This window comes from Grampus griseus (genome assembly GCF_964374135.1).
Source record: "Grampus griseus genome assembly, chromosome: 4".
Lineage (NCBI taxonomy): Eukaryota > Metazoa > Chordata > Mammalia > Artiodactyla > Delphinidae > Grampus > Grampus griseus.
The window spans coordinates 78,719,308-78,741,326 of record NC_138997.1 but is presented as its reverse complement, the minus strand read 5'-3'; the positions used below and the strand labels follow the sequence as shown (position 1 = coordinate 78,741,326).

The window sequence follows — 22,019 nt, the reverse complement described above, 5'->3', positions numbered from 1 at the left end:
TCCTAACTTCCCTTTCTAGTGAGACGGTTGGTTACTAACAACTGCCTTGAAATCACCTGTTGTTGTGAACAGCTGTTACTTTTTTTTTAATGAATATAGATGACCTCACAGGACATGAGGGAGTAGTTAGTATCACTGGCCAAAGCGTGACTTAACTAAAAATGGCCAGCTGTGGTGTTCCCATATAAAGAGAGTAGTGGTCTCTCTATGTAAAGAGAGTAATTGACTTGAATTTCACAGGTCTATCCAATGCCTGAAAATATTAGATTTATCTAAAGTGTATACTATCTCATTATATCAATTAAGATTGAGTTTAACTGGGAAATGCAGACAACTCCGCCAGTGGCTTAAACAAGATAGAGTTTTATATCAAACTCACATAAGGTCTGGACATGAGCAGTCCAGGGCTAGTGTGAGGGTCCTGTGACCATCAAGGGCTCAGGCTCCTTCTGTCTTTTTACTCTACTGTCCTCACCTCACGGACACTCACCTGCTGGTCCAAGATGGCTGCACAGGCTTTAGCCTTCACGTCCACCTTTGAGCCAGGAGAAAGGAGGGCTGAGGAGAAGAAAGGCCTATGCCTTCCTTTAAACACACTTCTGGGAAGTCATGCACTACACTTCTGCTCACATCCTATTGACTTGAACTTGGTCACGTATCCATACCTAGCTGCAAGGAAAGACTTGGGGAAAGTAGATTTTATTTCATTTAAAAACTGTGTGTATTTTCACTGGAGAAGAAATGGAAAACAGATATTGAGAGACAACTGGAATCTCTTCTGCACATATACATGCTGAAATAAATTTGAAATTAAAAGCTTTTCTTTCACAAAGGAGGCTAGCGTGAAATTTTTTTATATTCATTTTTTTCTAGTGGGAGAAATGTGCATAAAAATGATTAACTGTGGTACAACTTGTTAAGTTCTGTAGTGCAAGGAACACATGTAGAACCCTTAACATAAGCATCGGACACATAGTAGATGTTCGTAGTAGGTTGCTATTGCTATAGACAAAAAAGGTCTCTGGGCTTCCCTGGTGGTGCAGTCGTTGAGAGTCCGCCTGCCGATGCAGGGGACACAGGTTCGTGACCCGGTACGGGAAGATCCCACATGCCGCGGAGCGGCTAGGCCTGTGAGCCATGGCCGCTGAGCCTGCGCGTCCGGAGCCTGTGCTCCGCAACGGGAGAGGCCGCAACGGTGAGAGGCCCGCATACCGCAAAAAAAATAAAAAAGAAAAAAAAAGTCTCTGAAAGCATCATGACAATGGCCTTTCACTGGGCCTGGATACATCAGAGAAAGTCTCCCAAAGTAAGGGACACTTAAGCTGAACCAAGGGGAATTACTACGAGAATAGTGAGATTAAAGGGAGCACTGTAGGGACGAGGGTGGCCCTAGAGATCTCAGGACCTGCAACTAGAAAGTCAACGTTCTAGGTTCTTCCTCTCTCTTTCTGTCTCTCTTCTCTTCCGGTCTCTTCTTGAATTCATCCTCTCCTCCAGTAGGCAAACACCCTCTCATAGCAGAGACCATGGCCAACAGCATCCCCGGGATTATCTGCTCCTAGCTTCTTGCCCGGAAGGCAAGGAATTCTTCTCCCTTTTTAGGGAGAATTTAAAGCCCCAGCTTTAAAATTCCTAGGGTGTACTCTGGTCCAGTGTGAGTCCTATCCCTGAACCAGTCAGTGTGACCAGGGACAGGGGATACCATGATTGGCCTAAGCCAGTACTGTCTCAGAGGGTGCTATCAGAACAAGGGGTTAAAGAGGGGGGAGCTTGATGGGCAAACAAGTACAAGACCTTGGCCTAGAGCAGCAGCCATCATCAGCTTCTCTTCCCTGAACCTGCTTTATGTTTTCATGATACTTACCATTCAACTTTGTATTCAAATTTGTATTTGTATACAAATTTGTATTTGTATATTTTTCTGTTTGTGTTTTGCCTTCCCTGCTAGAGCATAAGGCCCCTGAGGACAGGGAATTTATCGAATTTGCATAACATTGTGTCCCCAGCACTGAAGACAGTGCTTGGCACATAGACCACGTTCAGTCAGTATCTGTGGAATGAATTGCTTCACCAACGAGAGTATGGTGGGTAGAGATGGCTCATCAGGCTGGAAAAGTAGAACCTAACACACTGCAGAATAGGATTTAGCCACCTTATAAATCACAAAGGAAGCAGAAAATGGTGAGTGGTAAAAGAGAGGCATCTGGAGTTTCTCAGATACCAGAAGTCAGTCACCAACTGTAGCTGGTTCTCATTATCTCTGACAAAGGAGGATAAGAAGAGGACAGATGAGTAAAATAATCCAAAAATATTGTGGGAGCTAGTAATTCACACCCCATTCATTAACACACTTTTACTAGAACAACCAGCAATTAGCACAATGGACAGATTTGAGTCTTATCCCCTTTCCCTGGAGTGCTCTCTGTAGAAGACAGGATGCCACTACTGGGCATCTAGATGGAAAGCGTAGACGACGTAAGAGACCCCGAGTACAGAGCACTTAGACTGTGCTAGCCTTTGTGTTGGTTTATATCTTCTAACCCCGCTCCCAAAGCTTGCCTCTGGGTGACTTGATGGAATCCAATAAAATTGTTCATCCTGCGGATGTCCAAATCTTTATTTCTGGCTAAAGAGCCAGCCTCTTGCTTCACCCTGAGGTTTCTAAGGGACCAGCTTGGCCAAAGATGGCCACAGGTGGCCTGGTTTTCACTTGTCAAACCGACCCTGCCGTTCAGCTTCCAGCTCTCACTTGACCCAAGGTTTAATTCTTGGCTTTCTACAAAGTCATGAACAGAACGGCCTTTTTGTTTTTCTTTCCCATAACTGGCTGCAAGAAAGCAGCTGGAGCTCCAAGAAGCATGTCAACTTTCTCTTTTTCCTTTCTGTTCTCCTGTGGTCTGTAGGATAGGGTGGGGGAGACATTTGGGTGTTGGGGGAAACTTGCCTGATATTATTTTCTTGAAAATCCAGTTTTGTAATTCTGTGCCAAGCAGCTTGTAAAATTGTGTCATTTCTAGATGTTACCAGTGGCTCGACTTCCTGAGTGTCTGCTCTCCCTGATGGGAAATTGGGCCCAAGGCATCTAGTTATGGGATATAAATGGAGAAGGAGATAGAAGAGTATCCGTGTGTATATAAGATTATGTCCTTAACTGCATTTATAAATTTTCTATGATTTATATATTGACATTTACCTGCCAGATGAATACATAGGAGTGATTATAACACAGCTAACATTTTTCGAGCACTTATGCGTCAGGTGTTTTTCTGAATGCTTTCCATATAGTAATACATTTAACCTTCCCAGCAATACTATGAGATAAATATTATTAGCTCTATTTTACAGATGAGAAAATTGAAATTGGGCAAGGTAAAATAACTTGCCCAAGGTCAGACAGCTGACAAAGGGTGGAGCCAGGATTTAAACTGTCAGCTGAGCTTCCAAGACCATGCTTTTAACCTACTCTAAACTGTCTCTCTTTTGCAGCACGTATAGGTTGGTGATCTAGGCATAAACAGTGTTTAGCGAAGGGACATTATCCAGGTTAGTGTCATCCACTGAGTAAGCAGGCAGTAAGTGTCCAGCCGCTGGGAGAGGTGATGCTGTTGTTGACAGCTGTAACTGTACCAAAGTTCATCAAATGCCAGGTTTTACTGTTTGGTAGTTGAAGACAGAGTCTTGTGTTAGAATCACAGCTTTGCTGATTACTGTGTGACCTGAGTCAATTTACTCAACCTCTCTGATTCTTTTCTCCTCTATAAAATAGGGACAATGGTAACCCCATCATTGGGGAGCAGGTTGTGAGGATTAAAGAACAGAGCATAGAGAAAGCTTCAAGCATAGCCCCAGACACATAGTAAGTGTTCAATAACATTAGCCATTTAGCCTATTCTCAGTGGATAAATAATCCAAGATAATTACTTGCATTTCCAAAGAAATTAAATGCAAAACCATATCCAATTTAGATGTATACTTTTCAGTTAGTCATGAATTCTTTTTCCTGCTAGTCAGGCCTGGCTTTTGTACAAGTCCTGGTTAATTTTGACCTACGAGTAAACTAAAATACCTTAATTTCCATAACTGGAATTTCTGCCTTCCTCGGGAGGGTCATGTCATCTGTAGTCCCCCAGGCTGTTTGACAACCTGTTCTTCAGGGGCACTAATCGGGTCCTCGGTGTGGCTGCAGCAGGGTACCCCCCTCAACCCTGCCCTTCCCCTTTTTCCTACTCCTTCTCCTGATGCAAGACCACTGTGCATGCCTTGTGAATTACAGCTGCTCTGTTCCCACAGAGGGCCCCCTGCTGGGGAGTGTGTCAGAGGATCTGGTTATAATTGATAGAAGCAGCTGGCAAAGGCACTTCCTAAAAGGCTTTGGCTCCGGCGAGCATATTAGTCAGTGTAGACAGTTTCCAAAATTGCTACCACGGAGAATTTTTTTTTTTTTTTCTTTTCTATGGGGAATGGGGAGGGGACCTGCCTGAGAATCCCAGGAAATCTTCAGTGGGACCTTCCAGTCTTTGCGGATGTCCTTCACAGCCCTGATTTTAAGCAACAGTCTGGGAGAGATTAAATTGAGGTTTATCTTTGAGTGACCGGAGTTATTTCTGTTTTCGTCAGCTTGGACTCTTGTAATTAATGCTAAGACACTGGCGGGAACAAGGCTTTTATTATAATTCGAGGGTGAGGATGGCTTTGACTGACCTTTCTTCTGCTGGAGTTTCAGTGTTTTAGTATGTGCTGCTTGCGCTGGAAAGAATTTATAATCACAGGCTGTCAAAGACAGCCATTGTTCTCACTGCTCTGAACATGTGGGTCAGCCACAAGTGCTTTCAGCTCCCCCAGTGCCAAGAGCTGGCCGAGCGCGAGAGCATGCCTGGATTCTTCCGAGGCATCAGGAAAATCATTTCACATATTTTTCCCTGCTTTTTTTTTTTTTTTAAATTTTTTGCCCCAGAAAGACAGCTCCCTTTCAGAGCAGGAATTTCCCTTCAAGGTAGCAGAAGATGGAAACATGCTGCTCCAGGATTTTACGGAACTGATTCTGCTGCAAAAACAAATGCTGTGTGCATTAGCCAGACAGCATAAACAGAAGCAGTTGTGCAGCTAAACCGGGGGCTGGGTCCCAGAACAGACATGCAGTTATGGATCCTGAAAGATGGGTCAAGGTTAAGGTTTTAGTTTCTCATTTTTGTTTTTATCTGTCATTGTATTCTTGTGAATCCAAACTTGATGATCTTTTATTCTCAGTTCCTTGGACTTTTTTTTTTTTCCAACATTGTGGAGTACGAGATGCTTGGGGATTTTTTTTTTTTTTTTTAATATGTGTGATTTTCGGATTGAAAAAGTTGCAGCAAGGAAGGCTTAATGAAGTGTTGTGTAGATGATAATCAATTTGATAACTGGTTGCCGTAGCCTTTCCAGATTGATTCTATATGCAGGATTTTTTGGAGACCATTGGAGATTGATTTTCCTGATATTTGTAGCCTCTATGTCTGTTGCTGTGATGTCTGTAATCCTTTCTTTTTCTTCTTGAACAGGAGACTGATGACGTTGAGAGCCCTAAACGTAGTATTCGAGACAGTGGCTACATCGACTGCTGGGACTCTGAGCGCAGTGACTCCCTCTCTCCCCCTCGACACGGCAGAGATGATTCCTTCGATAGCCTGGATTCCTTTGGCTCCCGTTCCCGGCAGACACCTTCGCCAGATGTAGTCCTCAGGGGAAGCAGTGATGGTAGGTTGGAGCCTTAATAAACTGCACATCTTAGAATCAAACATTAACAAGGGCCGCCTTGTCACCGGCCGAGAGATTGGCCCTAGAAAGGTAGACTCCATATCCACCTTGCTGGAATCTGGTAACTCTAAACTGGTAGGGAAAAAAATCTCTTAATGTTATTTCTCATGGTCCTTAGAATTTTGGTTGGCTTTGCCAGCAGCTGGTTTGAACACTGCCTCAATGAGCGTATCTTCTGTTGGAAAATGTGTTACATCATTCCTACCTGGGTCTCAGTAAACCAAGACGCTGTGCAGACCATTAGCTCATAAAGTGTGCCAAAGGTTTATATGCTCCAGGTACGAGGAAGGGAAATGTTTGAGTGAGTACCACACTGTGTAAGTGAAAGTAGATCAACTTCCAGCAAACTGGAAACACACTGCACACACTTAGGAAAGCTCTGAAGCTTGGGATTGTGAAACCGTAATTGGTACAATTTGGGCAATTCTTTTGATACCTGACCATTGACTAGAGCGATGCCGGTGGCCATTAATGTATAGAACACAGCCCAGACTGCCTGTTTCTTCTGAGGCTGGGTTTGATTTAAAGCCCATGCATTTTATGTCACCTGAAAGGAATGATCATTTTTCTTTACAAAAATGTATGGTCATGCAACCTGATGTAAATTGAACACATATTTTCCAAGAGCTGTTTACCTTACTTATCTTGCACCTTTGTGCTTTTAGGAAGGGAAGATAGATTGGCTCTGCATGTATAAGCTTGCAGAAAGGCACTTAGGCTGGTGGGGAATTTTTTTATTTGTGTCTATTTCTTTTTCATGTATTGCTTGACTGAAGCTAATGTTTCTAGAGACTTTAAGTCTTCTGTCTGAGATGAAAATTATCTTTTATAGCTAAAAGATCCCTTTCAGCTATAAAATTCTATGTTACCAAAATACTTGGGTATTTAACATGCCCAGGTCCTGAGTTCATTACTCGACCCCTGGTATCTCATTTAACCCTCAGCACATATTACAAGATACTCAGTATCTGACTTAGTCCTCTGTGAAACATTCCTTAGTCATATTTTACAGATGAATCTTAGAGAGGTTAAGTAATCATCCTAACATTGTCTTTTTTTTTTTTAAGTAATTTTTATTTATTTATTTATTTAGGCTGCGTTGGGTCTTCGTTGCTGTGTGCAGGCTTTCTCTAGTTGCGGCGAGCGGGCTTCTCATTGTTGTGGCTTCTCTTGTTGCGGAGCACGGGCTCTAGGTGCATGGGCTTCAGTAGTTGTGTCACACGGGCTCAGTAGTTGTGGCGCGTGGGCTTAGTTGCTCCACGGCATGTGGGATCTTCCCGGGCCAGGGCTCGAACCTGTGTCCCCTGCATTGGCAGGCGATTCTTAACCACTGCTCCACCAGGAAAGTCCCCTAACATTGTTTTTAAGTGCCGTAAGTCGCTGTAAGTAGTGTAACGATGTTAGCCTCAAGAAGCGTGAGTCCAAAACTTATACCCTAAAGCTTAATTTACCCACACTTCTTTCTGTTTGCCTAATAGATTTTTCAAATTCTAGCATGACTGAACGCTTTTGTTTAGTACTTAAACTTTCCAACAACTAGATTAGCCTCAGGGCCACATCGTATGTGACTCCTAAAGAATTCCATGGTGCATTGTGAACTGCTTGAAAAACATTTCTAAAAATTTACATGACATCTTAAGTCCCACCCACAGTATTAGAAGTTACAATACCAACTGCATGATCTAATTGACCTTTAACATAACTGAAAGGGAGATTTACTTTTGTGAAACATATTTTAACCAAACTATTTCATCCATATTATTTTGATTGTTTTAAAAAATTATTATTGTCTCATCCTAGTTTTTAATAACTGGTAATGCAGATCCTTTATTTATTCTGTCACTAGCTTCGAGAGGTTCAGAGTTTATACTGAGCCACATCTTGAAGGGATTTGAGATGGTAATTACTAATATTGTACTAATATGTGCTGAGGCACAATTTCGTTTGCAGCAGTTAAGATTGATAAGCCAGAGTCTTTTCATAAAAGTTTTTCCCATGTAAAGAAAAACATGAAATTGAGCTTCACAAAACACCATCCATGAAAGAGCATCTTAACACACAGATTTCACCAATCAGCCTGATACCTTCAGGCTTATGTTCTTGTAAACTAATCAAGACCTAATGAGGTTTTAAAGAAAAACAACATTTTTTTATCTGCCTTAAAAAAATGTGGTATAATTTTATCCAAATAGGTGTTGTATTTCATTAGAGCTTATGGTATATTTTTTAAGTGATGATAATCAAGAAGATTGCTGGTCCTAATAAACACTTGCAAATTTAGAAGAACATTTTAATTCTTGAAAACTTATTTCCTAGGACTCACAGTCAATTAGGGAAAGTCTTACCATGAAATTCTCCAACAACATATTGGCTCAATAGAGAGAGTTTTCATTTTATTATTACTGAGGTCCACTGACCCATTCAGTAGGGATGACCAAGAGCCACACTCGTAAGAGGTGCCACGATTCCATGGGTTGGACACGAGAGCCACCTGGTAAGGAGGCTGTGGATCTCCAGGGTCAATTCAGCCAATCTGGCTTGCTAAATAGGTACCCAGCTCCTCCCTTACCCTCACTGGCATGCCTTCTGAGGCCACTAATAAGCTTCCCTGAACAGGAAATACAAAACCTTACACTCAGGTGCTTTTAAAATTAAGAACATATTTTATAAACATAATGCATATTGTTAAATAAATATTCTTACCTTTTATAGAAAAGACGAGTTAAGGGAGAGAAATAAGGAATGAGAGAAATTAGAGTGTTAGAGGAGATGAAAAAGCAATGGGTTGGCGGTGTGTATGGTAAAGATACATAAAAAAAGATAGACCCGGGCTTCCCTGGTGGCGCAGTGGTTGGGAGTCCGCCTGCCGATGCAGGGGACACGGGTTTGTGCCCCGGTCCGGGAGGATCCCACATGCCGCGGAGCGGCTGGGCCCGTGAGCCATGGCCGCTGAGCTTGCGCATCCGGAGCCTGTGCTCCGCAGCGGGAGAGGCCACAGCAGTGAGAGGTCCGTGTACCTCAAAAAAAAAAAAAAAAAAAAAAAAAAAGATCTTTTGAAGTCTTGGCCTGAGATAAGAGGGGTTCTAACACTTATGGAAAGTATACCTCACCAGCCACTATCTGGGTGCTTTACATCTCTTGTAATCATCATGACAACCTGGGAGAGCTGTATTATCACCTCCTTATTTCCAGTGAGGACACTGAGGTACAGAGGGCTTCAATTTCCCAGTCACACAGCTAGTAGATGATGGAGCTGAAATTAGACCCTGGTCTCTAGGTCCAAAACGTTATGCTTCTTTCAGCTGAGCCACTCTGCCTCAGGGCATTTGCAAATTAACTTTTCTTGAAGTGCCTGTTGAAGACATTCATCAAAGGCTAATTGGGGAAAAAAAAAAAAAGGTTATCTGTTTATGTGTTAAACAACCTATTTTGAGACTCTCAGTATATTATGGACAATATGTTTTTAGATATTGTACCAAAATAAGTTTCATAGATTACAGGATTTTAGAATGGGGTGGGGGGGGGAACCGAGACAACTCTAATCCATACTAAGCCTTCATAGTTGATTGAAGAATCATTTTCTTTCATTCATTTATTCAGCAAAATACAGTTCTTCCCCTAGTCAGGATGCTTTAGGCAAAGGACATTTTTCCAAGAGAAGTGTGTTGCAGAGGAAGGAGCTATTTATGCTCTACTTGTGCCCAAAGTTAGGAAACTGCAACAGTGCACATCATGATGGCAACATCCTTTTAGCAAAGTCTGATCCTTCCTTTCCCCAGGGCTATGCTTCTCTCCCTTCTAGCAACTAGGGGTCTTTCTTGGGCTGGAATCTGGAGAACAGAAACTGGAGTCTGGAGCTGTTACTTACCAGCCATGGAGAAAGGGCTCTTTGGGTCTCTCTGGGCCTCTGTTTCTACCACTGTAAAATGGGGATAATATCAAATAGGGAAACAAATCCAAGTGCTTAGCAAGTTAAGGTAGTATTAGTGTTTGTTATAAAGCATTCACAGGGGGCTCTAAATATTTTATTATGACACTGAGACAGATAGACTTGATAAAAGACAGGGTGAGAAGGGAGTTAAGTTATGAATCAAAAAACAACAAGTAATGAAATGGTCAAAACTTCAGAAGGGAGGCTGAAAGCAAGTGGCATGAATAATTCATAAATTGAATATTTCATCTGCAGCAATGAACAACTTGTTTATGGTCAATGCTTTAACTTTCACCATTTTTTAAAAGCCATTAAATCATTTTATCTCCAGGGCAATTCATTTCATTCCTATTTTTGCAGAAAAAGGACAGGCAAGTGTGTTAGAGGCAAGCCTAGGAGCCCACAGGTCATCAGTGGCAGATCCAGAACTATTATGGCATAAAGAGTAGTCAGTGTTTGTTAAGCGCTTACTCGGGGCCAAGTACTGTACCCAAGAGTTTTACATGTATCTGATCCTCCCAGCAGCACTATGAAGTAGGTGATATTATTATCCTCACTTTATAGATTGGGAAACTGAGGTTTGGAGTGGTGAAGTGACAAATGACAAAACTAATGAGTGTCAGAGCTCAAAATGAAGTGGATCTGACTTAACCCCCTGCACTACCCACTCTGCTAGGCTGCCACATCGCTCGACTCTTAGTTTAAGGTTCTTTTCACACGGGTAAGGAGGTCAATTTCTATTTGCTATCAGTGGAGTTGAAGAACCTTTTCATAATGCTCTCAGTGATTAAGAGTTTTCAACCAGCATTCAAATGGTGGCTGCCTGTCACAGTAGTGTGTGTTTTCATGACAGTTTCACTCTAATGGATCTTAGAAATCTGGTGAGATGAGACTCAGGAAACAAGGATACAATATAATTATGGGGGCTATTGACCAACAAAAGACTGATGTTGGTAACATTGAATTCCTCTGTGTTGTGTAAAACACTGTTTAAGCCAAACTAATTCATTGATTCATCTGATCATTTAAGAATACCCACTGTGCCCAAAGACACTGTGATAAGTACAGTGTGAAGGATATAAAGCCCTTATTTTCAAAATACAAGGTAGAAAGCATAATGCATCAGAAGAGAAATAGACCTTCGGGCCATAGTGTTCATAGGAAACAAAGATTGCCCCCAGCTATGGGTACCAGGAAGGGCTCCGAGGTAGAGGGATACGCACTTATTATAACTCAAGCTGTTTCCTGGAAGGCCAACCCTTGGTATAATCCATACTGATCATTTTTCTGAATTCCTATAGTTCTTATATGTCTGTGCTCGTTGATTTTTTTATAACTGATATTCTCCAGGTGTTTCATGAGTTGGTTAAAGGTACCTCAAAGACAAAGGATTATAAATCCTTCATAATTCTTATTTGTCAGAATATCTAGCGCAGTGTAAGACATGCAACAACAGGTGCTGAGTAAAAACTCCATTGGTAAATTTATGTTTCTTCTTCTGAGAGTTGAAGGATCTGAGCAGGCGTATAGTTCTATTGCAAATGTGTTGTTAATTGTAACTCTCAGATATAGCTAAGCTTTCTTCTTTTTTTTTTTTTAATTTGACTTCTTTTTTCCTGATTAGAATGGAGAGCTTTTCCCAGAGTGGATTAATTTCGACTGATACTTTAGATTTGTTAAGTGAATAATTTAAGGAAGTAATCCCGGGAACCCACAGATGTAACCACATCCCCCATACTGCATACTTGCCATTGGGAACTTTATTGCTAGCCCAGCACACTTTCTCAGCACCCATCCTCTCTTCCCAGGGAGAGGAAGCGACTCTGAATCCGACTTGCCCCATCGGAAGCTGCCGGATGTGAAGAAGGATGACATGTCTGCGAGGCGGACATCCCACGGTGAGCCAAAATCAGCAGTGCCTTTTAACCAGTACCTCCCCAACAAAAGCAACCAGACAGCCTACGTCCCCGCACCTCTGAGAAAGAAGAAAGCAGAGCGAGAGGAATATCGGAAGAGCTGGAGTACTGCCACCTCCCCCCTGGGTGGGGAGAGGCCCTTCAGGTAAGACCTGGACTGCGCTGCTCCCATCCTGGCTTGTGGTACAGGAATTATGGCCCCAGGACAAGAATGAGCTCAAAGAGCCATTTTAGAACTTTGGTGTCAGATTACAGATGGAGGTGGGCAGGACACATCTTCAGAGAGGGATTGTCATGATAGAATATAAGCTTCGTGAAGGCACCTGTTCTAGGTGTGCCTGGCACACAGTAGGTATTCAACCAATACTGGTCTAATGAGCAGATTTTAACGAGCAGATTTTTGAAACTAGCTCTATCGACAGGACATTGAGAACATCTGTCATCCATGGCCTTCTGTGGAGACTGACTCCCACTCCTGTTAGATCAGGTGCAGTAAGACCTTTTATCTAGATGTAAGTTTATCTAGATATGAGCTCAAGCGTTATTGAAGGGATGCATGAACATGCTTGAGTCACATGTAGAAACAGTCATAATGAAATGGAAGAAACATTGGACTTCTCATCTCTTGAGAGAAACCAGCAGTCTTTCCCCTAATCTCTGATTATGTTTTTGTATTTATTCATTCATTTATTCAGCAAGTATGCATCTAGTGAGCTTCTACTACATGCTAGGTACTATCTTTTAGGCTTTGGGGACCCAGTGGTAGCTAAGATAGAGTCCCTGCCTTCAAGAACCGTAGAGTCCAATAAAAGAAACTTAAACAGTCTCGTCTAATCCCTTTCAGCAAAACCACCCTTATCATTGCATGGTTATTCCTTGTAGTCCACCTTTATTATCTATGATTGCTGATTGAATAAACATTAAAAGTTCTAATTATTGAACAAAACATGAATTATACCTTTCTAGAACAAAAGGTTTTTGCCTTTCAATATCAATTTTGAAATAGCTCTTAATCAATGTCGAGATTATGATGCATTGTATTAATTTAAAAATGGCTGCATTTAATTTTTTTCACATTACCAGGATCATATTGCATGCTATGATATTTTTTAAGTGGAAGTAATATCAGAATGACCAGGAGATGACATGGGATCTACTCCCCAGCCTAGTCTGTTAGTTTGGTCAATTATGTTGTCCAACTCACTAGCTATCCTGAAACAATAGAGGAAGAGGGAAGTGAAGTGGGGTCTCCTTGTGAAGAGGACCCCGTCCGCCGAATGGACCCTGGTGGGAAGCCTCCTGGTGGTGGGTTAGAATTACCCACCGGCAGTGGGAAGGCGCAGCCTCCTCCAGAGGGGGCTGCGGTGGCACCAGCTCCCAAGTCTGAAGAGGAAGATGCTGCTGAAATCCAAAAGCGCAGAAGGCTAGAGCAAGCTGGAATCAAGGTCATGCCAGCAGCACAGCGCTTTGCCAGGTTAGCTTTCCGGGCCAAGGACAGGCCTGGCTGGCTTTGTGCATGCCTGGAGGTTTGGAATCTGTCTGGTGTGATGGAGTTTCCATCTTGTTTTCCCACTTCCTGCTTTATCCGTTGCATCATTATTTCCTACTTGCAGCAAGCAGATAGAAATAGCTAATAGTCTTTGTCTTCAGGCCTGTCTCTGCTGAGTTTCTGGTTCTTTTAAATGGAGGTGAAGAGGGAGCTTTGTGCTGCTTGAGTAGACCTTGTCCTGGTCAAGTATGTGTGGTCAGTCATTTGTGGGCTGCAGGATTTATCTTACAATAACATCTTATTTTTCAATTGTTTATGGCTTGTTAATTTTCACACTACCCCTAAATGGCTCTTATCTTACTTTACACATCACTAGAAAATAGTTCTTTGGAACGGGGAACACTCTCTTTAGAAAGAGTGGCTGGCTGACAAAAATCCACTTACTTTCTTTGTCCCAAGGGAGTAGTAAGTAAGATTAGGTTTATTTGACTCATTTTCTAAAGCTCATTGATTCAAAAACAAAGAATGGAGTAATTACTTCTCTTAATTGTAACAAAGGCACTAGTATACAGTCCTGGTGGCCTCATATTACATGTGAGATAGAGACCTTTAGCAATTGAAGTCACAGAAAACTATAGTTCTACAGTTTTGTGTAGTGTTTGGGGAAGCTGATTAATTTTTCTCATATAATAGCCACAGAGATACTAACAAATAACAGTGAGACCAAAATTTATTTGACAAATTGAAATTCATAACAGTTTGACAACTGAAATTCCTTTGCCACTTGATGTTCCATTTAATCCTAAAAGGTAGGTGATATGCCCATTTTCAAGCAGAGTAAACTGAGGATCAGTGAAAGTAAGTTACTTGACCGTCTCAGAGCTGGTCACCACTGACCTGGTGGCCAGATCCAGATGTTCTGGCCATAGTGCCACAGCTGCCTCACACACATTGAATGGAATGTCTTCCATTCCTCCATACAACTCGATGTGTGATTATTGCTGTGGTCTAGATCTTCAGTGAAAGTTCCAGTACTGACTTCTATGGATTTAATCCTAGAGTAGCTTTGTACTGATAAAACATCAAGGAGGTAATTCTTTCTGTCTGTGGTATCCCACAAACAGGCTTGTCTGTCCTAAACATGTATGTGCTTCTAGAAAACTCTAACATAAAACTGTGCTAATGTTACAAGCAGCTCTCTGGGTTTCTGAAATAATGAAGGGTAATGTCATAGAATCTTCAAAAGAAAAATAAATCCAGATATTCTTTAAATTTTGGTTCAGAGACCTTGTGAGACACATGCTTTTTCAACATCATTTGAGCTTCTACTTATATCAAAGACCAGGCTAGATGCTGAGAATACAAAAATGAAATATATCCGCTTACCGTTTTTCAGATTTTTTCTGCTTCTGTCTTCAAGTCTAGGGCACAGTGGAAATAGGTAATAGGTGATACAGATAAGAGTATGAACTTATAAAAAATCTTTAACCTTAATACCCTTGACACACATACCTTCATTTTTTATCACATCTGTAAAGTCTTTAACTAAAATTTACCAAAGACACTATCATCTTTATGATGTATTTTTTTTCTTGTTATCTTCAAAAATTGCCAATCTGCTTGATTTTTTAAATCTCATTTAAAAAAAATTGATTTTTCCACGATTACTAATGCTGTTGACTATTATACCATGTTTATTGGCTACTTGGGTTTCTTCTTCTATAAATTCTCTCATATCCTTTGCCATTTATTTTTTCCTTTTAAAAAAAATATTGTATTGTGGTAAGAACACTTGGCATGAGATCTACACTCTGAACAAATCTTTAACTGTACAATACAGTGTTGTTAACTACAGATACAATATCATACACCAAATCTCTAAAATTTATTCATCCTGCTTAACTGAAACTTTATGCCTGTTGATCAGCAATCCCTATTTCATCCTCCCTCAGCCCCTGGCAGCCACCATGCCACTCTTTGATTCTACGTATTTCACTACTTTAGCTACTTCATATAAGTGGAATCATGCAGTATTTTTCTTTCTGTGACTGGCTTAGTTCACTTAGCTTAATGTCCTCAAGATTTATCCATGTTGTCACATATTATAGAATTTACTTCTTTTATAAGGCCGAATAATATTCCTTTGTATGTATATACAACATTACCCTTATCCATTCATCCCTTGATAGACATTTAGGTTGTTTCTACATCTTGGCTATTTTGAATAATGATGCAATGAGATAGGAGTGCTAAGATCGCTTTGAGATCCTGGCTTCATTTCTTTTGGATATATACCCAGAAGTGGGATTGCTGGATCACACGATAGTTCTGTTTTTAATTTTTTTAAGGAAACTCCATATCATCTTTAGAGTTATCCAAAAGAGCAAGGGGAGACAAATGGGCAGATAGTTTAAGAGAACTCGGCACAGCCAGGAATCATGATGACGTAGAGAAAAGAAAAGAGTGGGCAAAGGCTGGGGATTCCACGAGTATACTGTGCCTCTTCAGTAACTGGGAGGTTTATTTTCTGCTAAAACAGTACAATCTTTTATGACAGCTCCCATTCTGTGTACAAACCTAGAATCACGGTTAGTTTACAAATGTAATTCTAATTGATGAGTAGTATATTTTTGTGGTAATTTTTGCTCCTGTCCATGTTCCTGTTATCTGCCTTAATTTTTACATATTTTATCCAAGTTAGCTCTATTAAGCAGAAATTCGCAGGTCAGTTAATATCTGCAAATGTCAGTTAACGTCACACCTTAGAGCTACTGACTTAGCATTTAAAACGGAGTTCAGGAAAATCATGCATATTCCCAGAGAATGTTCCCAATAGCAACACAACACAGCTGCTCCAAACACCCAGAATTCATTTGTTGATAGATTTTTCAGCTGCTAGCTCTCTCATAAAAATTTTATACATACCATGCCACTAGCCTGGCCTGTCTGTGTCTTTGTCACCTACTTTTTGCAGCCCACAGCAGAGTTGACAGTCATTCTAAGTTTATCTACATTTGGGATCCTGCTTTTAATGTGGCAGAAAGTAGCTTAACTGGAATGAAATGCATATCATGAAGAAGAAAAGGATTCTTGGTGTCTGGAAAATAAGAATATAAAACATTTAAATATGCTGACGTCTCTTAAGGCATTGTAACCTCAGTCTCCTATCTTTGCAATCCAGATGAATTCTGGCCACCACATCTTGGAACCCAACAAGAGGCCCCAGATATTTCTTGCGGCCCATTTTTTTAGCTGGGAAAGTCTGTGTTTGGAGAGATGGGTAGAGGATGAGGCATAGGCAAGGAAGGAGGCATGTAGACAAGAGTAAGGCTGTACTTTTACAGATGGGTTTTGTTTGTTTGTTTGTTTGTTTGTTTTTGCGGTACGCGGGCCTCTCACTGTTGTGGCCTCTCCCGTTGCGGAGCACAGGCTCCGGACGCGCAGGCTTTGCGGCCATGGCTCACAGGCCCAGCCGCTCCGCGGCGTGTGGGATCTTCCCGGACCGGGGCACGAACCCGTGTCCCCTGCATCGGCAGGCGGACTCTCAACCACTGCGCCACCAGGGAAGCCCCAGATTGGTTTTTTGTTTTCTGGGGGGTTTTTTTGGCTGTTGTTTCCCAAGTATTCTCAAACACCTCCTTAAATTATTTTTACTATATAAAAAGGAGCAGAAGTGCATGTTAGTCCATTTTCACATGAGTTTAGAAGCCTAGAAGTCCCAAGCTTCCTATCAAAGAATATATTAGGAGGTATGTTAGCACCAAGGGACAGAAAATAGGTCTTTCTTAATAAATATGTGGGGTTGATATTTATTAGAGTTGCCACTGGAGTCAGAAGTCCATAAACTACTTTTCCTTCCCTTTTAGTTTATGATTAAGTTAGCCTAATTACCCCCCAAATATGAGACTCTGCTAAAGAAGCCAAGATCTCTGTGTTTAAGAGGATAAAGTAAGAATCAAGATTCACTTCCCCTGAATTAAAATGCCATGGAGACTTGAGTTCTCTGACTTGGTGTTTCCCATTGGAGAAGTAAACTTTTTTTTTGAACTGAATTATAGGTTTCACGTGATTGGACTTCTTTGCTAATTGTTTTCATATGTTTCAGCACTCAGTCTTTTCTGCTAGTCTGTGGATCTTCTCAAGCACATAGTAATTAATTACAGAGGGGGGGAAACCCTCCAAGGAACAATAGACATTTTAGAAATCTTTAGAGGAAGAGCAGATGCAGCTAAGTGCCAGGAACATATTCTCTCCATCCCTCCTTACCAGATGCCTGTGTCACTGCTTCTTGCTGCACAGATTCTTGGGGATCAGAGACCAGGCAGACACATAACTTGCATGAACCTTTGTGACTCTGGATGTAGCTGCCCTATTGGGACACTGTGTGAACAGGGAGGTCCCTGGTGTTGCCCGTGACATTCCCAGGAGGCCAAACAGGCTTTTCTGGAGAGCCCAGTTTCTTTCAATAGAACAAACTGACTGCCAATCTGAGCTGGTTGCTTGTGTGTTGCCAAGTAAAAGGGGGTGAAAGAAAATGCCAGCTCTTCCTTAGTTTAAATCATTATCTCATTCACTTTGAAATATATAAGCCTTAGAAACTTTGAGACAAGAGCTTTTCCTCCCCCTCACCTGCTTAGGACCCACAATCTCTCCTACAAAGATAGCCTTACTTGTCTTAGGACAGGGTTGCCAGGTTGAAGGCAAGGCTTGGCATTTCTCATTTCACATTAGACTGTATTCCTTCTTTAAAAAAAAATTATTTATTTTTGGCTGCTTCAGGTCTTAGTTGCAGCACACGGGATCTTCCGTTGTGGTGTACAGGCTTCTCTCTAGTTGTGGCACGTGGGCTCCAGAGCACGTGGGCTCAGTAGTTGCGGCGCTCAGGCTTAGTTGCCCCGCGGCATATGGGATCTTAGTTCCCCGACCAGGGATCGAACCCGTGTCCCCTGCATTGGAAGGCGAATTCTTAACCACTGGACCATCAGGGAAGCCCGTGTATTCCTTCTTAGTAAAGCAGTGATCTGGGTCCGTCGAGCAACCCCTACTTCCCAAGGCAACTAACTCATCTGTGAATGACTCAGACAAAATAAAAGTGCCAAACCGCCCCATGAATATCAAGCCAGACAGCCAGGGTCTGCCACTTAAATTTACTTACTTTACCTACATTCAGATGACTGGAACTGGAAACCTCAGTGGACACGATAATACTGATCTTGCAGGGTTGTCATAAAAGTTAACGTATCTGGAATATACCAGCTCTTCAGAGGTATTATAATTATTGAAAAACAAAGTAGAATATACTGAAGCTTTACAATAGACTGACCTTCAGAAAAGAAGGGCTCGTTATAAAAAGTCATTTAAATATTCTGCTAACTAGACACCTGCGAACATAGTCCTACATATCTGCCTTATACACATTATTTATTACTTCATAGCCAACAGTGCTGGCCCAGAATTTATGTCATTAAGTTTTTGCTCTCTCTGAGTCTGCTGGAAGCTCTGAATTTACAGGATCCAAGCAATTAGCAGAATGTCACTGTGATCGTTTTTTCAAGTGGGCAGGGAGTGGCTTTAAGAGGCCAATGATATGGAAAGCTTTCTTCACCCCCTTTTTTTAAGTCTACATATCTAAATTGAGATCACTTGAAATGAGTCCCGCTACACTGGGCATTTAGCCTGAAAAGAAACACCCTGGGGAGTTTGTAGCCTGGCTGGACTCACATGATGCATAATGCACGAGATTCTCCCTTCTCAAATTGGCATCACAAATTGGCATGGCTATTTGCATAAATGCATACGTTTTATTCCATAGTATTCTGCCTGAGTTGGGGAAAATTGAAACCCAGGACCCTGGTCAGAAAATGAAAGGAGTGTTGCTTTGGGACTTGAAAGCTTCAAGCTCAGGATCTGCTCCTTTACTGGAATTGGAGTCGGATCAGCTGAGATGAGATAATGCGTTTGAAAGGGCTCTGTAAACTGTAAAGTGCTGTGCAAGCACTGTAAGGTATGATTAGTTAGCATTCTACTGTCATTAATCCTGGCTGAACATTGCTGTCTGTACCCAGCAGTGCAAATCACGACTTCATTCTAAGCACAGCTCATGCGATCCCTTTATTTAGTAACCAAAATACTTCTCTTTCTCCTACTTCCTTAGTAATGATAATGCCTTATTTTCTGTATGATGTTCTGCTTTCAAAACTGTTCCTGGCCGTGTCCTTTGTTTAATGAATAGTGCAGTGATTAGGAACAGGACCTCCGGAGCCAGACTCCCTGGGTTTGAATTTTAACTTCAGCAGTGGCACTTTGAGCTTGGGCAAATTTCTTCACCTAATCTCAGTTTCCACTCTATAAAATGGGGATGCTAATCACACTACCATTGCAAGGCTAGTATTAAGGTTAAACAAATTAACACTAGAAGGAATTCTGGCACGTTGTGGGCGCTCAATAATAGTTAACCACCTTCTTTGTCATCATCAATGTGCTTTTTAAATAATGCGTTTTTGAAGAGATTAATTCAATGGCCTATCATTTCCCACTGACCATCCTTTATGGCCACAGTCAACCAATACCAGTTGGTTCTTGCCAGACTTGTTGGCTAAGGATGCAGGGAGGAGAGTGAGCATGGTCCAGGAGTGGCCAAGCAGGAGACCAAGAGCCGGAGTGCAACTCAAAGGGCAGAATTTTATATTTTAAGAAATAACTTTATTCAGAGATCAGAGCACCACCCACCACCTCTAAATTCCACGATTTAAACTTTTATTGAGAATAGTGGTCAGCAGGAGAAGGAGTTTTCTGGACATGACTAATGATGGTTTGATTTTTCCAAAAGTCAGGAGTGAGGGCCTGCTGTTCTGTTAGGCTGACAGGCCTCCTCTGCAGCAGTACAGGGTAAGCAACAGACAGCAGGCCACTTGGTCAGCCAGAGTAGACAGCGTTTCCTTGCTTGTATTAGCTCAGCCAGGCTAATTCCTCCTGTCTTCATTTCTGAGACAACCTGTCCCATGACCATGAAGAATTTACCCTTAATCCTCCTTCAGAAATCGGATACAAAGCAGGTGAGCTTTCTTTAGAAGTCAAGGTGCTTTATCTACTCACCATCTCTATGAACTGAGAAGATAATAAATGATATTTGTAAAGTTTTAATCTTTTATTATGACTTAGAAGCAAGGCTGATCTTATGAGTAGGGGGGAGGAGTTTGTTTGAATATCAGAAAGGCGCCATTGACTGTATTCCCACCCTACCCAACCCCAACAAGAACAAAAAACAAAGCATAAAAAGTCCTAAGATTCCACCATTAAACTGCATTTCTCTTTAAATTCTAAAGAATTTAAAGTTTGGTGCCTTCAAGATTTCCTTGAAAATGAAAATAGCCCTAAGTAAACATTTTGGCGAAATGTCTTAATAGGATTTACTTGACAGCTAGCATATGACAAAGCAGAAGAGCTGGGCGGTGGAGAGTCATGGGGGTAAAAGACCAAAGAAAAGGTTGCTGGTGGGAGGGTGCAGGGCACGATAAGCTTTTGTGCCTGAGTCCATCCTGTCCATGGTCATAAACTATTCCAGATGTTTCAGGTTAGCTCAGCTCTGCAGAAAGACCATCCTTACACTTTGCAGTCTGGGACACATCCCAGGTGTGCTGTCACATAGCTGCACTCATTAGCATTCCTCCAGATCAGTTTCTTGGTAGCTCAGATTTTTGCCCTGTCAGTCAAAATAAACTGAGTACCTATTGGGTACATTATTAATGTGCCAGAGAAAAAATAATAACAAAATGCTTCTTACTTTTCCCAACTTCATGAAAAGAATTTGGATTGCCACTTTCAGAGCCATTTAGGATCCTGCCTTTCTGACGCTGATGGGGCACTGCAAGTTAAATGAATTTTTTAGTATTGCTAGTAGCTGACTAAATTCCAGGTTTTGAAACCCACCCTAACCCTGCTGCAACTCTGGACTAAAATAGTAAACAGATGTCATCTGGACTAATGATATTGAGAAGACCTTTCACTAACAAGACAGTTGGCTGCCTGGAGATGGGGATTTAAAAACTGTTTTGGTCTGATCCCATGTGGAGTTCCGTTTAATTTTGCTTTATCAGTCAAAAGCAATTAAGTGATGAGAAAGAAGCTGTTCGAGATATTATCCTTCGCAAAGAAAATCCTTTCCTGATCCACCAACACAGCAGAGATTCAGAATCAGAAGATGAGGTTGCACGTCGACTGCCTGATCTTGAGAAAGATGACTTTGCCGCCAGGAGAGCTAGGATGAACCAGACCAAGCCAATGGTGCCACTGAATCAACTCCTCTATGGGCCTTACCGAAAAAAAGAGGCAGAGAAATCAGATGGCAGCAAGCAACCCTCCAAGGGAATCTCAGAAAAGAAAAGTCTAGAACATAAAAGGTGTGCTCTGTGTGTGTGTGTCTATGAAGGAGAGAGAGAATATAGTTCGGCAAAGGTGATTTGTATTAAAGCTCCCCATTCCTCTGTTTCCTGCCCTAATTACATATAATCAGTAATGGTGGTTTGTTTTAAAGTGGAACCCTAGATATCCAGTCTCTCCTAAGTTCAGATGGCTGGGAGTAGAATGGTCCTGTCCAAGATAGGGCTGAATTCACCAAATAAATATGGAGCTCAAGTGTGCAGATGTGCTATATGTGGGCATATCACCACGTATGGGTGCTGGTGTCAGAGACGGGCATTATTGGCATAAATAGACATGTGCTATTGCTGATCAGGGAACAGCCACCTCTCAAGGTTGCTCCAGTCCATCCATAGGAGGCAGAAATCATAGTTATTCCTTAGCTATGAGCCCTTCTATCTTCATAGCACCTTTGAGATATGGGGGGAAAACGAGGCTTGCTGTTTCTTCCCTCACACCAACACGATCACCT

At 41.7% G+C, this 22,019-nt stretch overlaps 1 protein-coding gene across 9 annotated transcripts in view; it reads left to right on the top strand.

Annotated features, from left to right (window-relative positions):
- The window catches only part of LIMCH1 (LIM and calponin homology domains 1), a 344,058-nt gene that overhangs the window by 245,613 nt on the left and 76,426 nt on the right, over positions 1–22,019 (top strand). For 6 of the 9 annotated variants that reach the window (XM_082653750.1, XM_082653745.1, XM_082653743.1 and 3 more), the window contains 4 exons: positions 5,538–5,733; positions 11,533–11,785; positions 12,848–13,114; positions 21,226–21,528. In XM_082653750.1, the coding sequence (XP_082509876.1) occupies positions 5,538–5,733; positions 11,533–11,785; positions 12,848–13,114; positions 21,226–21,528 (1,019 nt within the window). The remainder of the gene's footprint in view (positions 1–5,537; positions 5,734–11,532; positions 11,786–12,847; positions 13,115–21,225; positions 21,529–22,019) is intronic. The other 3 variants (XM_082653749.1, XM_082653748.1, XM_082653747.1) reach the window with 1 other exon arrangement.